This window comes from Scyliorhinus canicula, chromosome 9 (assembly GCF_902713615.1).
Source record: "Scyliorhinus canicula chromosome 9, sScyCan1.1, whole genome shotgun sequence".
NCBI classification, from domain to species: domain Eukaryota; kingdom Metazoa; phylum Chordata; class Chondrichthyes; order Carcharhiniformes; family Scyliorhinidae; genus Scyliorhinus; species Scyliorhinus canicula.
In genome coordinates this window covers 133,963,553-133,987,958 of record NC_052154.1, presented here as the reverse complement: position 1 = coordinate 133,987,958, position 24,406 = coordinate 133,963,553, and the positions used below count along the sequence as shown (strand labels likewise).

The 24,406-nt window shown below is 43.6% G+C and overlaps 1 protein-coding gene across 2 annotated transcripts in view; it reads left to right on the top strand.

The window, feature by feature from the left end:
- The window catches only part of spty2d1 (SPT2 chromatin protein domain containing 1), a 53,810-nt gene that overhangs the window by 12,870 nt on the left and 16,534 nt on the right, over window positions 1–24,406 (top strand). Inside the window, exons 2-3 of one of the 2 annotated variants that reach the window (XM_038807659.1) lie at window positions 14,301–14,415; window positions 22,750–24,348. In XM_038807659.1, the coding sequence (XP_038663587.1) occupies window positions 14,301–14,415; window positions 22,750–24,348 (1,714 nt within the window). Of the gene's footprint in view, window positions 1–14,300; window positions 14,416–22,747; window positions 24,349–24,406 lie in introns of both variants that reach the window. The other variant, XM_038807660.1, reaches the window with a different exon arrangement.

Sequence of the window (24,406 nt, the reverse complement as noted above, 5' to 3'; positions counted from 1 at the left end):
AACTAGGAGCAGGAGTAGGCCATCTGGCCCCTCGAGCCTGCTCCGCCATTCAATTAGATCATGGCTGATCTTTTGTGGACTCAGCTCCACTTTCCGGCCCGAACACCATAACCCTTAATCCCTTTATTCTTCAAAAAACTATCTATCTTTACCTTAAAAACATGTAATGAAGGAGCCTCAACTGCTTCACTGGGCAAGGAATTCCATAGATTCACAACCCTTTGGGTGAAGAAGTTCCTCCTAAACTCAGTCCTAAATCTACTTCCCCTTATTTTGAGGCTATGCCCCCTAGTTCTGCTGTCACCCGCCAGTGGAAACAACCTGCCCGCATCTATCCTATCTATTCCCTTCATAATTTTAAATGTTTCTATAAGATCCCCCCTCATCCTTCTAAATTCCAATGAGTACAGTCCCAGTCTACTCAACCTCTCCTCATAATCCAACCCCTTCAGCTCTGGGATTAACCTAGTGAATCTCCTCTGCACACCCTCCAGCGCCAGTACGTCCTTTCTCAAGTAAGGAGACCAAAACTAAACACAATACTCCAGGTGTGGCCTCACTAACACCTTATACAATTGCAACATAACCTCCCTAGTCTTAAACTCCATCCCTCTAGCAATGAAGGACAAAATTCCATTTGCCTTCTTAATCACCTGTTGCACTTGTAAACCAACCTTCTGTGACTCGTGCACTAGCACACCCAAGTCTCTCTGAACAGCGGCATGCTTTAATATTTTATCGTTTAAATAATAATCCCGTTTGCTGTTATTCCTACCAAAATGGATAACCTCACATTTGTCAACATTGTATTCCATCTGCCAGACCCTAGCCCATTCACTTAACCTATCCAAATCCCTCTGCAGACTTCCAGTATCCTCTGCACTTTTCGCTTTACCACTCATCTTAGTGTCATCTGCAAACTTGGAAACATTGCCCTTGGTCCCCAACTCCAAATCATCTATGTAAATTGTGAACAATTGTGGGCCCAACACGGATCCCTGAGGGACACCACTAGCTACTGATTGCCAACCAGAGAAACACCCATTTATCCCAACTCTTTGCTTTCTATTAATTAACCAATCCTCTATCCATGCTACTACTTTACCCTACCTTATTATATAATACCCTCTGTATTATTTTACTTTAAATTTTAGGATTATAATAACAGATTGGTTTATGGGCTTGTAATAACATATTGGCTGACCACCTTGGTTGCAATCTAATTTGAAGTTAAAACTTGAGCTTAGTGTCATTTAACCAATACTTAAATTAATCTAATCTATGCTTCTGCTCTTTGAAATGTTGATTGTTGTGGCCTGTGACCCTTAGTTAATCACTGCGATGAAATCCTAATCAAAATCCGGGCTGATGTTCTGCACCCAACTTGCATTCACAATCAGTTGATGTCTGCCAATTGTTAAGTTTTTGTGTACCTGGGAAGTGCAACCTTTTTAAAGTTGTACTGTATAAGCGCAGCTAATGAATGAATTGCATGCACATGTGTGCGCGCACTACACACATGCGCACACACACTACACTTCATACTACACACACACAGACTACACACAAGTGCTGCTGTAACTGTTATCATTGGTGTTGTTGGCTTTTAGCCAAAGTAATTTACAAACTTATTTACAAACTCTGTAGTTGTCACAGTGACAGCCTGACTCTGCCACCCAGTTTGTAATTTGTTCAATTTTCAAGATTTTATATATCCACATTGAGCCTGTGGCGTGTTTTCCTCAAACATTGCCTCCGTAGGAGTATGCTGATAGAGAGACTTCTTGGCATGGCTCTGCCTGTGCAGGGAGCTGAACTAGTTTCCCAAAAGATGTTCAATGATGTCATTGTGAAAACAAATAGATTCAGAAAGCATGCAATTCCCCAAACAAATACTGGGTTTTCAGATACTGTGCATACTGCAGTGATTGTCTTTTATTGAATCTCAAAATCCTTTCTGTTCATTTTCAACCTATCTTTCCCGATGTTCCCTACCCCACCATCATCCTCTTTCTCCGGTGGGCTACCATGGAATTTGGCATCTCTCTACCAGTACTCATCCATAGAGAGGCAATGGCGTAATGGTATTGTCATTGGACTAGCAATCCTGGGTTTGAATTCTACCACAGCAGATGGTGGAATTCAAATTCAGTTATAAAATAAAATGTTTTTAAAAGCTGGAGTTAAAAGTCTAATGATGGTGATGTTGTTGTAAAAACCCACCTGATTCACAAATGTCCTGAGGGACTCGGGTGATTACAATGTGGTTGACTCTTAACTTGCCACTGTAACGATCTAGCAAGCCACTCAGTTGTATTAAACTACTACAAAGTCAATAAAAAGGGAATCAAACCTGTCAAACCACCTGGCATCTACCTAGGCACTAGAAATGACAATGGAAAACCCAGCCTGTCGACTCTGCAAAGTCCTCATTATCAACACCTGGAGGCTTGTGCCAAAATTGGAGTTTCCCCAAGCAAGAGCCTGACATAGTCATACTCATGGAATCATCCCGCACAGATAGTGTCCTAGATATCGCCACCAACTCCCTGGTTGGTGGCGATATCACCTCTTGCTGATTACCACGTACCCTTGTCCCCACCCCCTCAGCTGATGAATCAGTACTCATCCATGTTGAGCACCACTTGGAGGAAGCACTGAGGGTGGCATGGTTGCAGAATGTACCCTGGGTGCAGCACTTCAATGTCTATCACCAAGAGTGGCTTGGTAGCACTACCACAGACCGAGCTGGCTAGGTCTTAAAGGACATAGCTACTAGACTGGGACTGCAGTAGGTTGTGAGGGAACCAACAAGAGGTCAAGATATACTGGACCTCATCCTCACCAACCTGCCTGCCGCAGATGCATCTGTCCATGGCCTTATCAGTAGGAGTGACCACTGCACAGTCCTTTTAGAGACTAATGGATACCCTCAATCGTGTTGTGTGGCACTCTCACTGTACTAAATGGGATAGACTTCAAACTGATCTAGCAAGTCAAAACTGGGCAAATATGTAGCACTGTGGACCATCAACTGCAGAATTGTACTCAACCACAACCTGTAACCTCATGGTCCAGCATAACTCCCACTCTAACATTACCACCAAACTTTAGGATGAACCATTGTTCAATGAATAGTGCAGGAGGACATGTCAGGAGCAAAACCAGGCATACCTAAAAATAACTTGAAAAAATAAATTTAGAGTACCCAATTAATTTTTTCCAATTAAGGGGGAATTTAGCGTGGCAATCCATCTAGCCTGCACATCTTTTGGTTGTGGGGCGAAAATCACGCAAACGGGGGAGAATGTGCAAACTCCACACGGACAGTGACCTAGAGCCGGGATCGAACCTGGGACTCGGCACCATGAGGCTGCAGGGCACTGTGCCACCGTGTTGCCCCTCAGGCATACCTAAAAATGGGGTGCCAACCTACTAAAGCTATGCGGCATAAGCAGCATGTAACAGATAGAGCTAAGCCATTGTACAACCAATGGATCAGATCTAAGATCTGTAGTCCTACCAGATCAAATCATGGAATGATGGTGGACAATTAAACAACTAGCTGGAGGAGCAGGCTCCACAAATGTCCCTATTCTCGATGCTGGAGAGCCCAGCACATAAGTGCAAAAGATAACGTTGAAGCATGTGCAGCCAGCCAGAAGTGCCGAGTGTATGATGCATCTCGTCCTCCACCGGAGGTCCCCAGCATTACAGATGCCAGCTTTCAGCAAATTCAATTCACCCCACGTGATATCAATAAACAGTTGAAGGAACTGGAAACTACAAAGGCAGTGGACCTTGACAGCATTCTGGCAATAGTACTGGCATCTACCCAGAAATGTGAAAAATTGCACAGCTATGTCCTGTTCACACAAAGCAGGACAAATCCAATCCGGCTAAGTGCCATGCCAACAGTCAACTCTTCACCCGTAAAATGTCAGAAGGGGTCATCAACAATGTTATCAAGCAGCACTTGCTGAGCTCAGTTTTGGTTACGGCAGGGTCACTCAGTTCCTGACCTCATTACAACATTCAAAATGGCAAAGGAGCTCAATTCCACAGGTGTGGAGAGAATGACTGCCTTGATAGCACTTGGCCGAGTGTGACATGAAGGATCCCTAGTGAAAATGGGAATCGGGCAAACCCATCGCTGCTTGGGGTCACAGCTGGCATAGGAAGATGGTTCTGCTGGCTGGAGGTCAAATCATCTCCGTTCCAGGACATCATTGCAGACATTACTCAGTGTAGAGTCCAAGGCCCAACTATCTTAAGATGCTGCATCAATAACCTTCCATCCATCATAAGGTCAGAAGTGGGAACGTTCACTGAAGATGCATAATCTTCACCATTTGTGACTCCTTAGATACTGAAGCAATCCATGTCCAACAAGATCTGGACAATATCCATGCAAATTCCAGACATAAGCCATCTCCAACAAGAGAGATTCTAGCCATCGTCCCTTGACATTCAATGGCATTATCATTGCTGAATCTCCCACTATTAACATCCTGGGAGTTAGCATTGACAAGAAACTGAACTGGACTATGCATATACATGTGGCTATAAGCGCAACTCTGGCTAGAAATATTATGGTGAGTAACCACCTCCTGACTCTCCAAAGCTGCCCACCATCTACGAGGCACAAGTCAGTGTGATAGAATACTCTCCATTTGCCAGGAAATGTGCAGCTCCAAAAACACTCGAGGTCAACACCAACCAGGATGTGGAGATGCCGGTGTTGGACACTGCAGGAAAGGATGTCCCGAAGCATGGTACATTGGCAAGACCATGCAGATGCTGAGACAACAGATGAACGGGCATCACGTGACAATCATCAGGCAGGAATGTTCCGTTCCAGTCGGGGAACACTTCAGCAGTCAAGGGCATTCATAGAACATAGAAAAATACAGCACAGAACAGGCCCTTCGGCCCACTATGTTGTGCCAAACTTTTGGCCTAGATTAAGAACAAATTAAACTGCACCCCATCATTCTACCGTAATCCATGTACCTATCCAATAGCTGCTTGAAGGTCCCGATTGTTTCCGACTCAACTACTTCCACAGGCAGTGCATTCCATGACCCCACTACTCTCTGGTTAAAGAACCTACCTCTGACATCCCCCCTATATCTTCCACCATTCACCTTAAATTTATGTCCTTTGTAATGGTTTGTTCTACCCAGGGAAAAAGTCTCTGACTGCCTACTGTATCTATTCCCCTGATCATCTTATAAACCTCTATCAAGTCGCCCCTCATCCTTCTCCGTTCTAATGAGAAAAGGCCTAGCACCCTCAACCTTTCCTCGTAAGACCTACTCTCCATATCAGGTAACATCCTGGTAAATCTCCTTTGCACCTTTTCCAAAGCTTCCACATCCTTCCTAAAATGAGGCGACCAGAACTGCACACAGTACTCCAAATGTGGCCTTACCAAAGTTTTGTACAGCTGCATCATCACCTCACGGCTCTTAAATTCAATCCCTCTGCTAATGAACGCTAGCACACCATAGGCCTTCTTCACAGCTCTATCCACTTGAGTGGCAACTTTCAAAGATCTATGAACATAGACCCTAAGATCTCTGCTCCTCCACATTGCCAAGAACCCTACCGTTAACCCTGTATTCCGCATTCATATTTGTCCTTCCAAAAATGGACAAACTCACACTTTTCAGGGTTAAACTCCATCTGCCACTTCTCAGCCTAGCTCTGCATCCTATCTATGTCTCTTTGCAGTCGACAACAGCCCTCCTCACTATCCACAACTTCACCATCTTCGTATCATCTGCACATTTACTGACCCATCCTTCAACTCCCTCATCCAAGTGATTAATGAAAATCACAAACAGCAGAGGACCCAGAACTGATCCCTGCAGTACGCCGCCGGTAACTGGGCTCCAGGCTGAATATTTGCCATCCACCACCACTCTCTGACTTCTATCGGTTAGTCAGTCCGTTATCCAACTGGCCAAATTTCCCAGTAACCCATGCCTCCTTACTTTCTGCATAAGCCTACCATGGGGAACCTTATCAAATGCCGTACTAAAATCCATGTACACCACATCCACTGCTTTACCTTCATCCACATGCTTGGTCACCTCCTCAAAGAATTCAATAAGACTTGTGAGGCAAGACACTACCCCTCACAAATCTGTTCTGACTATCCCTAATCAAGCAGTGTCTTTCCAGATGCTCAGAAATCCTATCCCTCAGTACCCTTTCCATACTTTGCCTACCACCGAAGTAAGACTAACTGGCCTGTAATTTCCAGGGTTATCTCTATTCCCTTTTTTGAACAGGGGCATGACATTCGCCACTCTCCAATCCCCTGGTACCACCCGTGTTGACAGTGAGGACGAAAAGATCATTGCCAACGGCTCTGCAATTTCATCTCTTGCTTCCCATAGAATCTTTGGATATATCCCGTCAGGCCATGGGGACTTGTCTATCCTCAAGTTTTTGAAAATGCCCAACACATCTTCCTTCCTAACAAGTATCTCCTTGAGCTTACCAGTCTGTTTCACACTGTCCTCTCCAACAATATGGCCCCTCTCATTCGTAAATACTGAAGAAAAGTATTCGTTCAAGACCTCTCCTATCTCTTCAGACTCAATACACAATCTCCCGCTACTGTCCTGGATCGGACCCACCCTTGCTCTAGTCATTCTCATATTTCTCACATATGTGTAAAAGGCCTTGGGGGTTTTCCTTGATTCTACCCGCTTAGCTCTCCTAATCCCTTTCTTCAGTTCCCTCCTCGCTATCTTGTATCCCTCCTGCACCCTGTCTGAACCTTGTTTCCTCAGCCTTACATAAGTCTCCTTCTTCCTCTTAACAAGACATTCAACCTCTCTTGTCAACCATGGTTCCCTCACTCGACCATCTCTTCCCTGCCTGACAGGGACATACATATCAAGGACATGTAGTATCTGTTCCTTGAACAAGTTTCACATTTCAATTGTGTCCTTCCCTGACAGCCTATGTTCCCAACTTATGCACTTCAGTTCTTGTCTGACAGCATCGTATTTACCGTCCCCCCCCCCCCCCCCCCCCCCCAATTGTAAACCTTGCCCTGTTGCACGCACCTATCCCTCTCCATTACTAAAGTGAAAGTCACAAAATTGTGGTCACTATCTCCAAAATGCTTCCACACTAACAAATCTATCACTTGCCCTGGTTCATTACCAAGTACCAAATCCAATATGGCCTCCCCTCTGGTCGGACAATCTACATACTGTTAGAAAAGCTTCCTGGGTACACTGCACAAACACCACCCCATCCAAACTATTTGATCTAAAGAGTTTCCACTCAATATTTGGGAAGTTGAAGTCACCCATGACTACTACCCTGTGACTTATGCACCTTTCCAAAATCTGTTTCCCAATCTGTTCCTCCACATCTCTGCTGCTATTGGAGAGCCTATAGAAAACTCCCAACAAGGTGACTGCTCCTTTCCTATTTCTAACTTCAACCCATATTACCTCAGTAGGCAGATCCTCCTCGAACTGCCTTTCTGCAGCTGTCGTACTATCTCTAATTAATAATGCAACCCCCCCCCACCTCTTTTACCACCCTCCCTAATTTTATTGAAACATCTATAACCAGGAACCTCCAACAACCATTTCTGCCCCTCTTCTATCCAAGTTTCCGTGATGGCCACCACATCGTAGTCCCAAGTTCCGATCCATGCCTTGCGTTCACCCACCTTATTCCTGGTGCTTCTTGCATTGAAGTATACACACTTCAACCCATCGCCGTGCCTGCAAGTACTCTCCTTTGTCAGTGTTACGTTCCCCAATACCTCACTACACGCTTTGACGTCCTGGACATCAGCTACCTTAGTTGCTGGACTACAAGTCCGGTTCCCATTCCCCTGCCAAATTAGTTTAAACACTCCCAAAGAGTACTAGAAAACCTCCCTCCCAGGATATGGGTGCCCCTCTGGTTCAGATGCAACCCGTCCTGCTTGTACAGGTCCCACCTTCCCCAGAATGTGCTCCAATTATCCAAAAACCTGAAGCCCTCCCTCCTACACCATTCCTGCAGCCACGTGTTCAACTGCACTCCCTCACTACTCCTAGCCTCGCTATCACGTGGCACCGGCAACAAACCAGAGATGACAACTCTCTCTGTCCTGGCTTTTAACTTCCAGCCTAACTCCCTAAACCCGTTTATTACATCCACACCCCTTTTCCTACCTACGTTGTTGGTACAAATGTGCACCACGACTTCTGGCTGCTCACCCTCCCCCTTAAGGATCCTGAAGACACGATCCGAGACATCCCTGGCACCTGGGAGGCAACATATCTTCTGGGAGTCTTGCTCGCGACCACGGAATCTCCTATCTATTCCCCTAACCATTGAATCTCCTATTACTACTGTTTTTCTATTCTCCCCCCTTCCCTTCTGAGCCCCAGAGCCAGACCCCGTGCCAGAGACCTGGCCGCTAGGGCCTTCCCCTGGTAGGTCACCCCCCAACAGCATCCAAAACGGTATACTTGTTTTGAAGGAGAACGGCCACGAGGGATCCCTGCACTGTCTGCCCGTTCGTTTTCTTTCCCCTGACTGTAACCCAGCTACTCTTGTCCTGTACCTTGGGTGTGGCTATCTCCCTGTAACTCTTTATTACCCCCTCTGCCTTCCGGATGATCCGAAGTTCATTCAGCTCCAGTTCCCTAACACGGTCTCTGAGGAGCTGGAGTTGGGTGCTCTTCCTGCAGGTATAATCAGTGGGGACACCGGTGGTATCCCTCACCACCCACATCCTACAGGAGGAGCATGCAACTGCCCTAGCCTCCATCCCCTCTTACCTTACAGAATATAGCTGCACTGTGGACCAACTGGAATTCTGCCCTCCAACTCTGCTCCGAGTCAGCTGTACTCTCTGTAAATTCCCGGCTCCCTTCACGCTCTTTGAGGAAATGAAATGAAAAGGAGCACCTTGCTCCCTCCTCATCGAACTCCCTCAGTCACCAAACTCTCACTATAGCACTCAAATGTACACAAATTCAGCACTCAGTGCAAACAAAGTCTGCACTGTAAACTAGCTCCTGATCTTCGGGTAAGCGTTCTCCAAGGCGGCCTTCAGGATGCGCGACAACGCAGAATTGCAGAGTAGCAACTTGTAGCCAAGTTTCGCACACATGAGTATGGCCTCAACCGGGACCTTGGATTCATGTCGCATTACATTCACTCCCCACCATCTGGCCTGGGCTTGCAAAATCCCACCAACTGTCCTGGCTTGAGACAATTCACACCTCTTTAACCTGGGGTTACCCCTATCTCTGGATCTGTAAAGACTTAATCACCTGCAAATGCTCGCATTCTAAGTATCATATTGCATCTTTGACTTTGTCTATATAAATGTTTCTGGAACCGACCTCTCCATTCACCTGAGGAAGGCTAGTGCTCCGAAAGCTAGTGATTTGAAACAAACCTGTTGGACTTTAACCTGGTGTTGTAATACCAGGTCAAAGCAGCCTGCTTGATTGACACCCCTTCCACCTTACTCCCTCCTCCACCGATACATAGTAGCAGCAGTGTGCCATCTCGAAGATGCACTGCAGGAATTTACCAAGGCTCTTTGGACAGCATCTTCCAAACCCATGACCGCTATCGTCTGGCAGGATAAAGGCAGCTGCTGTATGGGAACACCACCACCTGGCAGTTTCCCTCGAATTCACTCGCTGTCCTTACTTGGAAATACATTACCGCTCCCTCAATGTCACTGGGTCAGAATCTTGGAACAACCTCCCTGACAGCACTGAGTGAACTTACAGCACAGATTCTGCAGTTGTTCAAGACGTCAGCTCACCACTACCTTTTCAAGGACCATTTGGGTTGGGTAAAAAATGCTGGTCCAGCCAGCGATGCCCACATCCCATAAATTATTTTTTTTAAAGTTGCCATTCTTTCTGTGAACTCAATCATTGAGTTATTGGCAAACTATTTTCTCTTGGAAGGCATTACGACCACCAGACACTATCTACACATTCAACTTTGAGCTGTAGTCACTTGATGAACTCCAATTTTCCCTTGCCGCCTGTCCACTCAAGGGAGGCACGTTGCAAGTTCCTGCAGCTTGGCCGAGATCAGCTGGTGCAAAGTATGCCATTAATTGAACCTGAGGCTTTGGTCTCTGGCACTGGCTGTGTTTGGCTTTTTCGCCTTGTTTATTAGCCATTGCTTTGACCTCCTCCTCATTCACACAAAACAGTTTAAATTACTTTTGGGGGGGGGGGGTTCCTGGCCAAGAATGCTAACTGGATTGGCTTTAGATAATAGACTTTTGGCAGTTAACTTTCCAGGGATTCTGTTTGTTTTGTGCTTTCACTTTGTGGTTCTTCTTGAACCTCAATAGTATAGCCAAATCTGGGAATAACCAAGTTCTTGTTCTCAGCAGTTACTTTGTAATATCTTCACTCATTTATTATGCTGTTAGATGAATTGTATATTCTGAATTCTCCCTCGGTGTTTACCGGACAGGTGCCAGAATGTGGCGACTAGGGGATTTTCACAGTAACTTCATTGCAGTTAATGTAAGCCTACTTGTGACAACAATTTATTATGCAGCCTCTTTGAATGCATTGAAGAAGTTTTCATTGCTTTGTGCCTGCAATCTGGCAACAAAACACAACCTTGCTTGTCACAATGAGCAGTTGTCTCTTTATTCCACAGGGTAAGGCACACCCCTAATATGTCAATTCACTAATGGACCCATTTTGGATATACTTTTAAAAAACAACAAAATCAGGCCCCTCAATCCTGCTGCACCAGGGCAGCATGGTGGCGCAGTGGGTTAGCACTGCAGTCTCACGGCGCCGAGGTCCCAGGTTCGATCCCGGCTCTGGGTCACTGACCGTGTGGAGTTTGCACATTCTCCCTGTGTTTGCGTGGGTTTTGCCCCCACAACCCAAAAATTTGCAAGCTAGGTGGATTGGCCGCGCTAAATTGCCCCTTAATTGGAAAAAATGAATTGGGTACTCTAAATTAAAAAAAGAAATCCTGCTGCACCATTCATTACAATCGTGAGTAATCTTCCTCCTCCACTCTGCTTTGCTGCCTACTCTCCATGTCCCTTGGTTTCCTGACAACACCAGGATCTATCTATCCCATCATGAATATACTCAATGCAATATTCACAAACCATGAAAGTAGTGAATTCCAAAGATACCCAACCCTCTGAGTGAAGACATTTCTCCCCATCTCAATCCTAGACAATCAACCACTTATCCTGAGATTGTTCCCTATGTTCTAGATTCCTCAGGAAGGGGAAAACAACCTCTTGGTGTCTCCCCTTTCAATTCCCTGATGTTCAACCAGATCACCCTCATTCTTATAAACTCCAGAAAGCAAAGGCCCAATTTACGCAGCCTGTCATCAAAGGACAACACTCTTACCTGAGGAACCAACCTAGTGAACCTTTTCTGTCCGCCTCCAATTCTTCCTTTAACATGGAGACCAAAACGGCAGAGTGGTCCAGGTGTCATCTCACCAAAAGCTTGCACAATTGTAGCAAGACTTCCTTGATCTTGTATTCTAGTCGCCTTCCAATAAAGATAAAAATGTAATTTACCTTCCCAATTGCTGTATTTGAATGCTAATTTTGTGTAATTGTCGGCAAGCTTTTAGAATCCAAAATTCAAATTGTAATTGAGAATTTAGAAAGGCATGAGTTGATAGAAACCTAGAAAATAGGAGCAGGAGGAGGCCATTCAGCCCTACGAGCCTGCTCTGCCATTCATTATGATCATGGCTGATCATCCAACTCAATAGCCTGATCATGCATTTCTCCCCTCCCCATATGCTTTGATCCCCTTTATCCCAAGTGCTAAATCTAACTGTTTCTTGAAAGGACAATCAACATGGGTTTGATCAAAGCAAGACATGTTTGGCAAATTCTTTTTTGAGAAGTGGCTCTTTGCTAATGTAGATGTGCGCATAGATTTTCAGAGGATGTTTAAGGTGCGTGTAAGGAGGCTCCTTTAAAAACAAATTCAGTCATAATAGAATGACAGAAATTTTAGCTGCATCGCTGACAAACAGGTTAAAGGGCAAAATTCTGCAGATTCTGGAAATCCAGAGTAACAACATAAAATGCTAGAAATACTCAACAGGTCTGGTAGCATCTGTGGAGAGAGAAATGATTAATATATCACGTTGATGTGCTTTCTATAGAGGTGGAAAGAATTACACATGTCATGGGTTTTAAATGAGTGCAGAGGTAAGGGAGAGAACCAAAGAGGGAGAGGGTCTATAATGGAGTGGAGCGCAGGAGAGATAAAATGACAAAAGGGATGATGCTGCAAGGTTAAAGGGGGTTGTAATGGGACAAGAAACAAAAAAATGGCTTTGGAGGAGATGTAAATGAGAAAAACTAAATCATCACCAGCAACGTCCAACAAAAGGGAGAGGCTATAATCTGAAATTGTTAAACTCTGTTGGAAGACTTTAGAAGCATAGAAAATAGGAGCAGGAATAGACCATTCAGCCGTTCGAGCCTGTTCCGTCATTCACTGTGATCATGGCTGTTCATCCAACGTGTCCCTGTATTTACCCCACACCCAAGGGCTAAATCTGACTCCTTGAAAACGTACAATGTTTGGGCCTCAACTACTTCCTGTGGTTGTGAATTCCATAAGCTCACCACTCTCTGGGTGAAGATATTTCTCATCTTGGCTCTAAATGGTCTGCCCCATATTCTTAACTTATAACCCTTGGTCTGCCCCCCCCCCCCCCCCCCCCCCCCCCGGATCGGGTACATTCTTCCTGTAACTACCCTGGAGAATTTAATAGGTTTCTATACTTCTAAACTCCAGAGAATATAATCCTAACCGACTCAATCTCTCCTCGTATATCAGCTCTGCCATCCGAGGAATCCGTCTGTAAACCTTTGCTGCACTCCCTCTAGCAAGAACATCCTTCCTTCAATAAGGAGACCAAAACTGCATGCACTATTCCAGGTGTAGTCTCACAAAGGCCCTGTATAATTGCAGCTAGACACCCCTGCTCCTGTAGTCTAATCCTCTCACTATGGAGACCAATGTACCATTTGCCTTCTTCACCACCTGCTGCACCTGCATACGTACCTTCAGCAACAGATGTCTGAGGACACCCATGTCTCGTTGCACTTTCTCAGCAGTGTGTACCCCTCTGTAAGATGCACCGCAGCATCTCATCAAGGCTCCTTAGCATCTTCCAAACCCAGAATCACTACAATCTTGAAGGACTAGGGCAGCAAATATCTGGGAACACCAGCTGAATGTTCCCTTCCAAGTCTCTCACCATCCTGACGTGGAAATATATCATCATTCCTTCACTGTCGGTGGGTCAGAATCCAGGAACTCCCTCACTGTGGTGTACCTACGCCTTAGTGACTGCAGTGGTTCAAGAAGGCAGCTCGCCACCACCTTCCCGAGGACAATTGGGGATGGTCAATAAATGCTGGCCTAGCCAGCGACGCCCACATACCGTAAATGAACTTTGAAAAATTAGGGAAAGTAAGCTGAGAGGAGGATGCAGGGACTGATTAGGCAAGAAGATGAAAGATTGAGTATAATGTAGGGAAGTGTGAAGTTACTCATTTGGAGTAGGAAGGATGGAAAAGCAGCACTTGTCTTATAGTTGAGAGACTTGTAAATGTTATGCAGAGGGTGTCAGGGATTCTCTTAAATGAATCACAAAGTTAACATGTACCTGCAGCAAGCAAATTAGAAGGCAAATAATATGTTCCCCTTTATTGCAAGCAGAATTCAGAATAAGAGTGCAATTATATAAGGCTTTGGTTAACTTGGGTATGGAATATTTAATATAATATTAAAGGATAAAAGGATGAGTGTCTTGAAGTGGTTCATTGCACTATTTCCTGAAATGAGAGGGTTGTCCTATGAGGAGAGTCTGAGTAGTTTATGCCTATATTCTTTGGCATTTAGAAGGATGAGAGGCGATTTCAATGAAACATAGAAAAAAAGAGGCTTAACAGGATAGATGCTGAGAGCCTACTTCCCCAGAGGGGGGAGTCTAGAATGAGGGGCCAAAATCTCAGGGTAAGGGATCGGCCATTAAAGACTGAGATGAAAAATGTCTTTACTCAGAGGATTGTGAACCTTTGGAATTCTCTACCACAGTTCCTAGGTATATTCAAAACTGAGGGAATGTACACAAGGTTGACTTTTACACGAGTGCATGCAGAGGTATTTGCTCCATGGTAGAATACTAACAGCCATTGTTTCTCCAAAGATTTAGTTTGATGAATTGTACTTGGTGTCATATTGTCATTTCCTTTTGCTCTTTCTTAATAGAAGCGTTACAGCTTGTCAGTGAAACCTCCGAAGAAATGTCCACAAATAAAAGGGGTTCAGCCTACTGCAGTGCAAGCATTCCTCAAGCGCAAAAAAGAGGAGGTAAAAAATAAAGGTACTTAGAGAAGTATTTGACTCAATGCTGTTAACATATTTGCTGCTACGTTTTGTATATGTCTTTGGATTGCATTTACCAGCCCTCAACCAGCTGATACTTGAGGATCGAAATCGCAAGCAAATTTGAGAGGTAATGAACTATATTAGAGGTGTCATTCAAAGCAGCAAAATATTTCTTCAATTTTGTTTCAGTTGTTACGATAGGGAGATATGAGGAAATTGGGTCTGGAAATAGGATTGAAGATGTAGTGGGCAATTTAGGGGTTAACATACTGAGGGTAAAACTGCTAGCACTGAGTCAGAGGTATATGGCTACATGTGGCCTGAGTTACATTGTCCTATTCAGACTTAATGGAAATAAACAGATGCTCCTGTTCAGCTGGGGTGATTCACTCGAGATCCTCCGGGACATCTGATATGCCAACCATGAGCCTGTTACAGAGTCTGATGGCCTTGTTTGTCTGTAAATTGGAGGTTAATTGCATATTCATAGTATGGCCCTCTTTTTTTTGTGCAAATGGAAGTGGGCAATCAAAAACCCAGATAGCAATGATCAGTTCAAGTCTGGACACTCCAGGGCAGAGCCAGGGACTGGGCAGAGCTCAGAAAGAGAGAAAATAATCCTGTATGACCAGGTGGGGAAGAAGGCTTCTGAAAGCGACCGAGAGAGGTCATGAAAAGTTGCCACCGAGAGAAGCTTTCGGAAAGGGGTTTGAAAGAGCTTCGCTACAAGCAGGAATATGTTCTGGGAATGCAAGTATCATGTTTCCCTGCCTGTGTAAGTGAAGGATAGAGCAGTATGTCATGTTACATGCTGTTTAATGGGAATTCATGTGTTGAGGTTAAAAGATGCAGTAAAGCTGTTCTTGTTAGGTTTGAAGTTTAAATATTGGTTTTTTTTTTTCTTTTGCTTTAATAAAGTTTTGTTTTAAAAAAAAAATAACCAAGCCCTATTTCTTATGCAATCATTCCTAGCGAATTAATCTTTCAATCTGGTCAACCAAGGCAGGCCAGCAGCACGGTTCAATTCCCGTACCTGCCTTCCCGAACAGGCGCCGGAATGTGGCGACTAGGGGCTTTTCACAGTAACTTCATTTGAAGCCTACTCGTGACAATAAGCGAATTTCATTTTCATTTTCATTTCATTTCATTTCATTTCTTAAAAAAAAATTTTTTAACGTTGCGGTTCTGGTCCAGTATCTTGGCCACTGTTGGGATCTGCAACAAAGTTAAGCTATTAAGGACGTTATTTACGCAGGGTGTAATTTTCCTTCCAGCCTCTACTAAAGGTACTGATTCATGCCAGTTTTACTGGCAGTCCATATTCATGACATGCCATTCTTCAAAATTGAACCAAACTGATGAATATTGGTTCTCACTTGACATGTAAACCCAACCAGAGTCACAGAATGATTAGTTGTAATTGAGTTCCTGCCCATTTTAATTGAGATCAGAGAGCTCAGCACAGCTGGGCAATCTTTAGCATGATTGTGCCTGCAGTGTTTTTTCCTTCTGGCACTCGTTTGGGTCAAGGACTATTATGAGTATACCTGATTGAAACTGGGTTGGGTGGTTATTAAATGTGTTGACTTGAAGACATTTGTTTTTCTCTCCTCTTAAAATTAAATGAATATTATCAAATCTATGTAAATGATAAAAAATCATAATCCTCCAGGCTTGTGCAAGCTGGAGTGCTGTGAAAATTCATCTGGAACACCACCACATTGGTATTCAACCTCGATAAATATTGAGTAATCAGTATGCTACCTTTTCATTTTTGGGTTCTTAGTTCAAATGCAGCTCCATCTGGGATGAAGATCTTATTTGCTGGCCATAAAGGTCTGATAGGAAGTCAGTATGGGTAGTCTCAATTAATTTCCTGGTGGGCATAGAACTAAAACTCTCAAACTCAGCATAAATTGGTCATTTTGGTCAAAGAAGTTTTATAAGATGGCTAGTATGGGAAAAGAATGGCTGGAGCTATTGAAGTTGGAGAAGAGTTGAGGGAGTTTCGCTCTGTTATTGACTGCTGTACCTAACATAAGAACTAGGAGCAGGAGTAGGCCATCTGGCCCCTCGAGCCTGCTCCGCCATTCAATTAGATCATGGCTGATCTTTTGTGGACTCAGCTCCACTTTCCGGCCCGAACACCATAACCCTTAATCCCTTTATTCTTCAAAAAACTATCTATCTTTACCTTAAAAACATGTAATGAAGGAGCCTCAACTGCTTCACTGGGCAAGGAATTCCATAGATTCACAACCCTTTGGGTGAAGAAGTTCCTCCTAAACTCAGTCCTAAATCTACTTCCCCTTATTTTGAGGCTATGCCCCCTAGTTCTGCTGTCACCCGCCAGTGGAAACAACCTGCCCGCATCTATCCTATCTATTCCCTTCATAATTTTAAATGTTTCTATAAGATCCCCCCTCATTCTTCTAAATTCGAACGAGTACAGTCCCAGTCTACTCAACCTCTCCTCATAATCCAACCCCTTCAGCTCTGGGATTAACCTAGTGAATCTCCTCTGCACACCCTCCAGCGCCAGTACGTCCTTTCTCAAGTAAGGAGACCAAAACTGAACACAATACTCCAGGTGTGGCCGCACTAACACCTTATACAATTGCAACATAACCTCCCTAGTCTTAAACTCCATCCCTCTAGCAATGAAGGACAAAATTCCATTTGCCTTCTTAATCACCTGTTGCACTTGTAAACCAACCTTCTGTGACTCATGCACTAGCACACCCAAGTCTCTCTGAACAGCGGCATGCTTTAATATTTTATCGTTTAAATAATAATCCCGTTTGCTGTTATTCCTACCAAAATGGATAACCTCACATTTGTCAACATTGTATTCCATCTGCCAGACCCTAGCCCATTCACTTAACCTATCCAAATCCCTCTGCAGACTTCCAGTATCCTCTGCACTTTTCGCTTTACCACTCATCTTAGTGTCATCTGCAAACTTGGACACATTGCCCTTGGTCCCCAACTCCAAATCATCAATGTAAATTGTGAACAATTGTGGGCCCAACACGGATCCCTGAGGGACACCACTAGCTACTGATTGCCAACCAGAGAAACACCCATTTATCCCAACTCTTTGCTTTCTATTAATTAACCAATCCTCTATCCATGCTACTACTTTACCCTTAATGCCATGCATCTTTATCTTATGCAGCAACCTTTCGTGTGGCACCTTGTCAAAGGCTTTCTGGAAATCCAGATATACCACATCCATCGGCTCCCCGTTATCTACTGCACTGGTAATGTCCTCAAAAAATTCCTCTAAATTAGTTAGGCATAGTAAGAAGTCTTACAACACCAGGTTAAAGTCCAACAGGTTTGTTTCAAACACGAGCTTTCGGAGCACGGCTCCTTCTTCAGTTTCACCTGAAGAAGGAGCCGTGCTCCGAAAGCTCGTGTTTGAAACAAACCTGTTGGACTTTAACCTGGTGTTGTAAGACTTCTTACTGTGCTCACCCCAGTCCAACGCCGGCATCTCCACATCTTAGTTAGGCATGATCTGCCTTTAACGAACCCATGCTGCGTCTGCCCAATGGGACAATTTCTATCCAGATGCCTCGCAATTTCTTCCTTGATGATAGATTCCAGCATCTTCCCTATTACCGAAGTTAAACTCACTGGCCTATAATTTCCTGCTTTCTGCCTACCTCCTTTTTTAAACAGTGGCGTCACGTTTGCTAATTTCCAATCCACCGGGACCACCCCAGAGTCTAGTGAATTTCGGTAAATTATCACTAGTGCATCTGCAATTTCCCTAGCCATCTCTTTTAGCACTCTGGGATGCATTCCATCAGGGCCAGGAGACTTGTCTACCTTTAGCCCCATTAGCTTGCCCATCACTCCCTCCTTAGTGATAACAATCCTCTCAAGGTCCTCACCTGTCATAGCCTCATTTCTATCAGTCGCTGGCATGTTATTTGTGTCTTCCACTGTGAAGACCGACCCAAAAAACCTGTTCAGTTCCTCAGCCATTTCCTCATTTCCCATTATTAAAACTCCCTTCTCATCCTCTAAAGGACCAATATTTACCTTAGCCACTCTTTTTTGTCTTATATATTTGGTACACTTGGTGCCAATATCATTCCTTCAAAAAAAAACATTTTTAATTTTGAGGGCCAATTAAAGGTTAAACTGCAACCATCATGCCAAGTTGTTTAATTGCTGTTTGTTGTAGACTGAGTGCAGATACTTTGTACGCAAATGTGTACTATGCGGAATATCTTGAAAAGAAGTGCAAAAATGTACAGAGCAGCCTGCAGTGAATCCTCAATTATCTACCGTAACAAAAAACCTTTCAAACAAAATTGTGTGGCGGTAGTTAAAATGGGAAATTCTCTGACATAAGCACAAACAAGAGTCCAGAAATTATTTTCAAAAATTAGGTAGTTTGTTGAAAAGAGGAATATTAAAGGATATGGGGAGGGAGTAGCAGAGTGCAATTATGTTGGATCATTCAGGTCAGAAAAATACTGAAGTATTATGTGAAATAGCCGATTTATGTGCAATAGCATTTTATGGTGGTAATTGAGAACCCCCTCTCTCTGACATAGAGGTACTTGATCTATTTAGTTCACCAAAACCAAATTCAGCATGAACAGCTAAGGCCCACTCCATTATGCAAATATGTTTGGCGGACTACACCAAGAAATTTTAGACCTATTTTTCAGCATGGGCTTTCAGCATGCTGTGGGAAGTTACTAAAATCTGTTGGGGGCCAAGTGACTAATTTAGACAAATATGAAATGATCAGAGGGTATACATTAAATTGCGTATGCTGTGGAATAAAATAAATAAAGGGATGATCTAATTGAGATGTTTAATATGATTAAAGGATTTGACAGGGTAAATAGAACATAGAACAGTACAGCACAGAACAGGCCCTTCGGCCCTCGGTATTGTGCCGAGCAATGATCACCCTTCTCAAACCCACGTATCTACCCTATACCCGTAACCCAACAACCCCCCCCCCTTAACCTTACTTTTTAGGACACTACAGGCAATTTAGCATGGCCAATCCACCTAACCCTCTGGTTCTAGGGGCTGAAAAAAAGGTTGCTCGGGTGGATTCTGGGACAGGCGACCATAACCATTTAAATCAGACCTGGGTCATTCAGGATGATGTCAGGAAGCACCCCTTCTAATCAATGCACGAAAATCTGTAGCTCTCCAGTCGCACAGTGGTTAGCACTGTTGCTTCACATCTCCAAGGTCCAGGCTCGATTCCGGCTTGGATCACTGTCTGTGCGGAGTCTGCACGTTCTCCCCGTGTCTGCGTGGGATTTCTCCAGGTGCTCCGGATTCCTCCCAACAGTCCAAAACTGTGCAGGTTAGGTGGATTGGCCATGCTAAATTGCCTTTTGTGTCCAAAAAAGGTAGGTGTTACTGGGTTATGGGGATAGGATGGAAGTGTGGGGTAAGGTTGGGTGCTTTTTCCAAGGGCCAGTGCAGACCCGATGGGCCGAATGGACTCCTGCACTGTAAATTTAATGATCTATGAATCTTAAAACAGTTTTGTTTTGTTGGCAGGAGTATTAAAGAATATGGAACTGAGGCTCATCAATGGAGTTAGAAAGATAAAAATTGAGCACGATTTAATTGATTGGTGGAGAGGCTCAAGGCACCTGGGTACTTTGGGTCAGCATGGACAATATGGGCCGATTGATCCCCTTCTGTACTGTATCTTCTCTATGGTTCTAGGGGCTGAATGGCATACTCAATTTCAATACTTTCCAATCTTAGAAATTAGATATTCTTAGGAAAGAAAATGCCAACAGTTCAACTACTAATTCCCAGGATCCAAAGCCCCGACTCTGCTAACTTTCAGTCTTTCATTGATAGTAAATCTTACAAGGCATTGGGCATCTAAAATATGATGTCAGGCCGAGGCCTTGTGTGTCTGCAAGAAATTTCCAGACGCAATTCCATTCTATCTGGTTTATATAAATTGACAAACATGAAATAATTGAGAAGGCAGATAATCAAGGCTGTACTGTGCAAATAACAAAAAGCCAGGCTCTCTAATGCATGCAATCTAACTGGAAAGACAAATGTCCGAAATTTGATCATGGTCGATGTGGAATCACAAAATTATCTTTCCTTCTCTTAAAAAGATGGAAGTAAAAGGATTGAGAACCAATTTCGCACTAATCATGGTTCCTTATTCACAATATTCTTTTTCATTGTGAGGCAATAAGTGCCTGTTCCTTTAAATTCAAGGATACTTTATTACTTAGTTCAATCAAACAATTGCAGACTTGGAGAATTCAGTACTTAATTGAGAGGATGGAATCTATTTAAGAAATCTCTTCAACCCTCTTCATGTGGATTAGTAATTTACATGAATCCAAGTTAATCAGCCCAGAGCTGTTTGAGCAACACATTTAGTGTACAATTCATGCATTGTTAAATGGTCTGTTTGCAAACATTACTGTGTTGAAAAGTAATTTGTTCCTTCAGGATCTTTAACACCTTTCACTGTACTAGTACTATATAATTGCAAGCACTGAAGTAGTTTTTGCTTTCTGAAATGTTAGTGGAATTAAGTTACATTGAGTTGCAGAAGAATCTGAATGTTCTCCAAATGGTCAAAAATGTTAACACAAATATGAATTGCTTTCCTATTGTTGTATCTAGGAGCATTGGAACTGGAGTAAGCCACTTAGCATTTCAAATCTGTTCTACTGTTCAATGAGGTCATGACCTACGACCTGACTCCATATATCCACTTTTATCTCCTATTCCTACAGCATTTCAGGCCAGCATTGCATTAGTTCAACATCATAGATCATAGAATTTACAGTGCAGAAGGAGGCCATTCGGCCCATCGAGTCTGCACCGGCTCTTGGAAAGAGCACCCCATTTAAGTCGGCACTTCCAACCTATTCCAGTAACCCCATCTAACCTTTTTGGACACAAAGGGCAATTTAGCATGGCCAATGCACCTAACCTGCACATCTTTGGACTGTGGGAGGAAACTGGAGCACCCGGAGGAAACCTACGCAGACACTGGGAGAGCGTGCAGACTCCGCACAGACAGTGACCCAAACCGAGACTTCAACCTGGGACCATGGAAATGTGAAACAATTGTGCTAACCACTGTGCTACTGTGCTGTTATGACTGTTTCTGTATTTTCCCATGATACCTATCTTTGTACCTAGGCCTCTATCTAAGTCTCTAGATCTCCACAGCTTCAAGCTTTTAAAGTGTTTGAAAGTGAGCTGATTTATCTTTTTAGGTCAAAAGTGGATGTGGTCACACTTTCCTGTATTAATCTGTTTTCTAGAGTTTTGCCCATTCATTTATTTTTCTATATAAATTCATTTTAATTTTCTATACAAAGTAATAATTGACACAAAAAATGGTTTATGTTAAAAAAAATATGGTCTGAAGGGGTAAGAAAGTACAGAGGAAAGTACTCCACTTTAAAAATATAAATATACATATACGCCCAATCACTTGAGATGTTGCCACCGTTTAACACATTCCCTCTTATTTGTTCAAGTGTTGTGGGCATCACTGGCTAGATCAGCATTTGCTGACCATCCCTAATTGCCCTTGAGAAGAGCCGCCCTTTTGAGCCAATGCAGTCCATGTTGTGTTGGGGAGGGAGTTCCAGGGCATTGACCCAGTGACAGTGAAGGAATGGCAAAATAGTTCCAAGTCTGGATGCTGTATGGCTTGGAGGGGAACTTGTAGGTGGCGATATTTCCATGCATCTGCTGCCCTTGTCTTTCTATGCTCAGCCTGTTTCTTTGGAACAGCAGAGCTTTGGAAAGCCAAGCTCCTTTCCCAAACTTTTTCACTGTTTCCTGGGGTCAGGTGGAATTTAGGCCTCCTGAAGTCATGGACTCCCATTTAAAATAGAGTTATTGTGCAGCAAAATCCTCAATATGACATCTGTTCCCTGGCAGGGAACGAGATTCAACTTGGAAAGTTTTAGGTGGTAAGAAAACTATTTGAAAACCTTGAGTTCTTGTATGTAATTCTTTTTTTAAAAGGGAGAGCCATCCCAAGCCATTTGAGGTTTTACAGTAGTAATTTCAAATGGCCATGATGCTGGTTTTCATAACTAGTTTCTTTGGTATGAGGATCAGAATTTGACTGTTGGTTTTAATGAACTTGCATAGCCAGATCATCTGTTTTGATGGTGATGTCAAGGATACCTGAAAATTTACTTCTGTTCATTGATTAGCATCCGAGATTTTTTTCATGTAAAAGTATGTAGCCAAAACAGAACCTCTTACTGCTTAGTGCTTCATAATGCTTAACGGGTAACTTTAAATCTTCAATCATTTTTAAATGTAGATTTTGAAGCAAGGCTGAAGAAAGCAGAGCTGATTGCAAAACGAGTTGCATTAAAACATGATCGTAAAGCGAGAGCGATGGCTACCCGGACAAAGGACAATTTCAGAGGTTATGATGGTATTCCAATGGAACAGAAAATCAAAAAGAAAACTGACAATGAGGAAAAGGATCAAACAATGGGTGACAGTAATGATGAAGATTATTACTATGCTGAGGCACAGGTTGAGGATGAAATATCTGAAGTGGAGGATTCTGATGATGAATTCGGAGAACACTGGGGTGAGAGACCAGTTAAACAGCAACACGTTGAGCCTGAGGCACCAGTTAAACGGCTTAAACGTCAACACCGAGAACCTGAGGTACCAACTAAGGAGCCTAAGAGACTGCACAGGGAACATGAGATACCAACTAGAGAACCTGAAGAATTGTATCGAGAGATTAAGAAAACTAAAGTTCCAAAGAAACCACCGTCAGCACCCATGAACTTCACAGATCTTCTGAAACTGGCTGAAAAGAAACAGTTTGAGCCTGTGGAGCTGAAGCCAGTAAAAAAAATGGAGGAGAAGCTATACACAGCAGAGGAACTGAAAGAAATGGAATTTTTAGAGCGCAAACGACAAAAACAGAATGACAAAAGGAAATCTGAGAAAGAGGCCACGTTTTCCTCCCCAACTATCTCATCCAAGAAAGAATCTTCATCTAAAGACAGTAAAAGCACAAAATTAGTGCGAGTTTCATCCAGAGAGGGTAGCTCAATATCTGTTCATGGAATTAACAAGAAGCCAAAAAGTTTATCTAGTGAAAAACCTCCATCTTCGGTGTCTTACAAAGCACCATCACAGGAAAAGTCCAGATCCTCAGTAGGAGTTGGACATTCTGTCTCCAAAAACTCCAGTAACAATGGTGGGAAAACTATGCTAAACAGTTCAACAAAATCTGGAAGTGGATCCCAGACACCAAGCAAAGGACTCAAACCTGGATCAAATGGCACCAGTTCTGCATTGTCTTCAAAAAACAGCCATAAAAGAACAGATCCATCTACTTCATCCAAGAAAAATGATAGTTCCTTTACAAGACATGAAAAGACAGGTGGTTCAAATCCATCACACTCCAAAAATGTAAGCAGCTCAGCTCCTGAACGATCCAAAAGTTCCAGCGGCTTGAGCCAAGCACAAAAAAGCAGTTCAAGCCGCTCAGACCAACCACGATCGAGCAACCTGGGCCAACACCGATCTAAAGGACTGATCAGTTCTGGGTCTTCACGTCCCAGCAGTACAGGAGTTGTATGTTCCACGCAACCAAAAGGTACAAGCAGTTCAGGCCCTCCAAGGCACAGAAATGCAAATAGCTCTGGGCCTGTGCAATCAAAAAGCATGAGTGCCTCGGGGCCGGTACGGTCGGCCGGTTCGGGGTTGGCACGGCCAGGAAATTCTTCTGCACCTGTCCCTGGACGACCTGGAAGTGGAGTGCCAAAGCCAAAATGTACTGTAGTAGCAGAAACAATATCTTCAAAGAACTTCCCATCACGGCCCAGCAATGGACAGATGAGCAATATGAGACCAGCACCGCCAGGGTACAGACCAATGGCACGACCATCAGGTACTACATAATGTCCGATATGGTATTAAAAAAAAGGATCAAATTTGTGTTTTATGTG